Below are 2719 nucleotides of genomic sequence, written 5' to 3' on the forward strand. Positions count from 1 at the left end.
CATCCAGCAATAGGCCTGTAGTCCTTCACACTCTTGGACTCTTTAGTTTTAGGCACCAAGGTAACAACTGTCTGATTAAAAGGTAAGAAAAATTTGTCTTGTTCAAAAAACTCCTGCACTGCCTTTATCACATCCTCCTTTATGATATTCTAACAAGACTCGAAGAATTTGGATCCATATCCATCTACTCCAGGAGACTTTAAATCACCAATACCTTGAAAGGGTTTTTTCAATCTCAGCAACTGTAACTTTACTGATTAGCATTTCTCTCTGTCCCTGATTAAGTTGACCCCCTGCTCTTAAAGCTTTTATGTCAACTTGATGGAGGCTAGTACTCTCTTGTCCCATAAGCTTTTTATAAAAATTCATTACCTCCTGTGTAATGCCAGCTTGAGTAGTAAGTAGAGTCCCATCATCCTTCTGAATAATATCCATTCTTTGAGAGCTTTATTTAGACTTAAGAAAAGCATGGAAATAGGCATTGTTTCCATCTCCTAATCTGATCCAATCAATTTTTGTTCTTTGTTGCAGTATTTTTTCCTCTATCTCATTCCAATAGATCACATCCTCAATCTTATCCTTAACTATAGCAATAATGTTTGGATCCATCTTATGACACCTAAGTTCTTCATAAGCCTGGTCCAGCATCTCCCTAGCCTTAATCTTCTTATTCTAGATATCATTAGTTTGTTTCTGCAACTTCAACAAGTCAGGTTTCAACCTCTTCAGTTTAAACCAAAGTTTCTGCATAGGAGTTCCTCTAGCAGGTTGAGTCAAGTTTCTTTCCACACATTCCATGTAACCGACAACATTAACCCAACAATTGTTAAATCTAAACTGCCTCCTGCCATAATTATTTCTTGGAGTAGTCAGGTATAAAACTGCATGATCAGAAACATGGGGAGGAAGGATAGTGAGAACATCTTGACTGTTTGTATGGAGCCACTCAACATTAGCTAATAATCTATCTATACGAGAGTAGATGGGATTATTAGCCTGCTTGTTGGTCCAGGTAAAGAATTCACCTTTGCTGTCCATTTCCCCTAGCCCAGTTGTGTCCATCATAGCTTGGAAATCCTCATATTTTGTTTCAGTAACAAGGTTCCCTCTAATCCTGTCCTGACTAGAAGCCACATTGTTAAAATCTCCAACAGCACACCAAGGCCCCTTGTTGGTTCTTATGAATATCTTCCAAGTCCTTCCAAAGTTTCTTCCTCTGTGTCAAATCATTATGAGCATATATGGCAGTCATCCATAAATTAAATCTCCCATCTACTACATAAAATCCACAATGAATAAACTGGCTCGAGCTAGTAACATGTCTAATATTCACTTTATTAGGGTTCCACTCATTCCATAACCTCCCATTACCATGGTGGCAATAGTTATCTATGTAATCTCCTTTTAGGCGAAGCTTATTTCTAATAGCAGAGGCTTTATTTTCCTTGACCCTGGTTTCGATCAAAACTATAATATCAGGTTGAAGCTTAAGGATATGGGAGCTAACCTCCCTTAGCTTATCAGCTTTGTTTAGCCCCCTAATATTCCATGCAGCTAACATGGTCCTCTGTCAAATGGATTATGTGAGCCATTCAAAGCCCACATAGCCCCAAAACCATTAAGAAATTGTAAACTATCAGATGAATCAGTTTGCAAAGGGCCCTTACCTCTATCACGTGTTCCTTTACTCACAGGTGTCCAAATACCTCTTCCACTGGCATCTTTGGATCCTCAGTCTGAGCATCCAATCCACTAGCCTCCGGATGTTCAATCTCTGTCCTACTTTGCTCTGATTTTGCAACCTCATCCTTCTTTTTCTTTGGCTGCCATACCTTCTGTTGAACTGTATTCTCACGTTGGTGCCCAATCTTCTGGCATCTCTCATAAAATTTAGGTATCCATTCATACTCAATGGCCTGCTTCCTCTTTCTGCCTTCATTATCCGTAATGGTAATTTCACCAAGCAGTTTCTGAGTAATGTCAACTTCCACCAAAATTCTCGCGTAAGACACTCTCAATTTATGTGTGATGCATTCATTAGTGACCAAAGGTATACCAATTGCACTACCTATCTTGTTCAAATTCGTTGCTCCCCACAGGTGTAGAGGAAATTGAGGCAGTTTGATCCAAATAGGTAGAGTGCGAAGCAAACCCTTCTAGAGATTCAAATAAGGTCTCCATTCACACAACAACATCGGGATGTTTCAAAAAGTGTAAGGACCTTTGATTAGCACAACATCCATATTGTCATGTGTCTTGAATCGGAGAATGAAGTATCCATCATCATGATAGAAAAGATCTGGTAACTGAACAAAATTTTATGCCTTCATCAGGAAACTCTTCAGTGAATGCGTACTCAAATCTTCACCCAACATATACAAAGCTTCCTCAATGACGATCTCAACTTCCCCGTTCACAATTGTTAGGGGAACATACATCATAGTTCTACCCTTTGCCGGATTCGATTCCCACTAATGATATCCACCCAAAACTTCTGAGGTTCCTCATTCCCCTTCTTCTCTGTTTTTAGGGTTTCGCTATCAGTTGAATTCTTTGTTGTCTCTTGGTTAATCCTGATCGCATCAGGTTTGATTATAGGTTCAGTTGCAGGTTCTTCTGATTCCATCACCGGTGGTGCCGCCGGTGTTGGAGGAGTAGCAGCCGCCGGAGACACCCGTTTTGATGGTCGTCCCCGAGCTCTCCTAGACTCTGTTGGCAT

At 40.2% G+C, this 2719-nt stretch overlaps 1 protein-coding gene across 1 annotated transcript; it reads right to left on the bottom strand.

Moving 5' to 3' along the window:
- Positions 1-672: 672 nt before the first annotated feature.
- LOC131631035 (uncharacterized) lies at positions 673-2719 on the bottom strand. Its single transcript, XM_058901795.1, has 4 exons — positions 2450-2719; positions 1707-2156; positions 1362-1567; positions 673-1216 (listed from the first exon to the last, which is right to left on the bottom strand). The coding sequence occupies exons 1-4, from the start codon at positions 2717-2719 to the stop codon at positions 673-675; spliced, it is 1470 nt and encodes a 489-aa protein (XP_058757778.1).

This window comes from Vicia villosa, unplaced genomic scaffold (assembly GCF_029867415.1).
Source record: "Vicia villosa cultivar HV-30 ecotype Madison, WI unplaced genomic scaffold, Vvil1.0 ctg.000759F_1_1, whole genome shotgun sequence".
NCBI lineage: Eukaryota > Viridiplantae > Streptophyta > Magnoliopsida > Fabales > Fabaceae > Vicia > Vicia villosa.

Coding starts and splice junctions, on each gene's coding strand:
- LOC131631035 (XM_058901795.1), bottom strand. CDS start 2,719: ATGCCAACAGAGTCTAGGAGAGCTCGGGGACGACCATCAAAACGGGTG. Junction 2,157..2,449: donor GGAATCGAATCCGGCAAAGG/GTAGAACTATGA, acceptor TTGAATCTCTAG/AAGGGTTTGCTTCGCACTCT. Junction 1,568..1,706: donor CAAAGATGCCAGTGGAAGAG/GTATTTGGACAC, acceptor TCCATTTGACAG/AGGACCATGTTAGCTGCATG.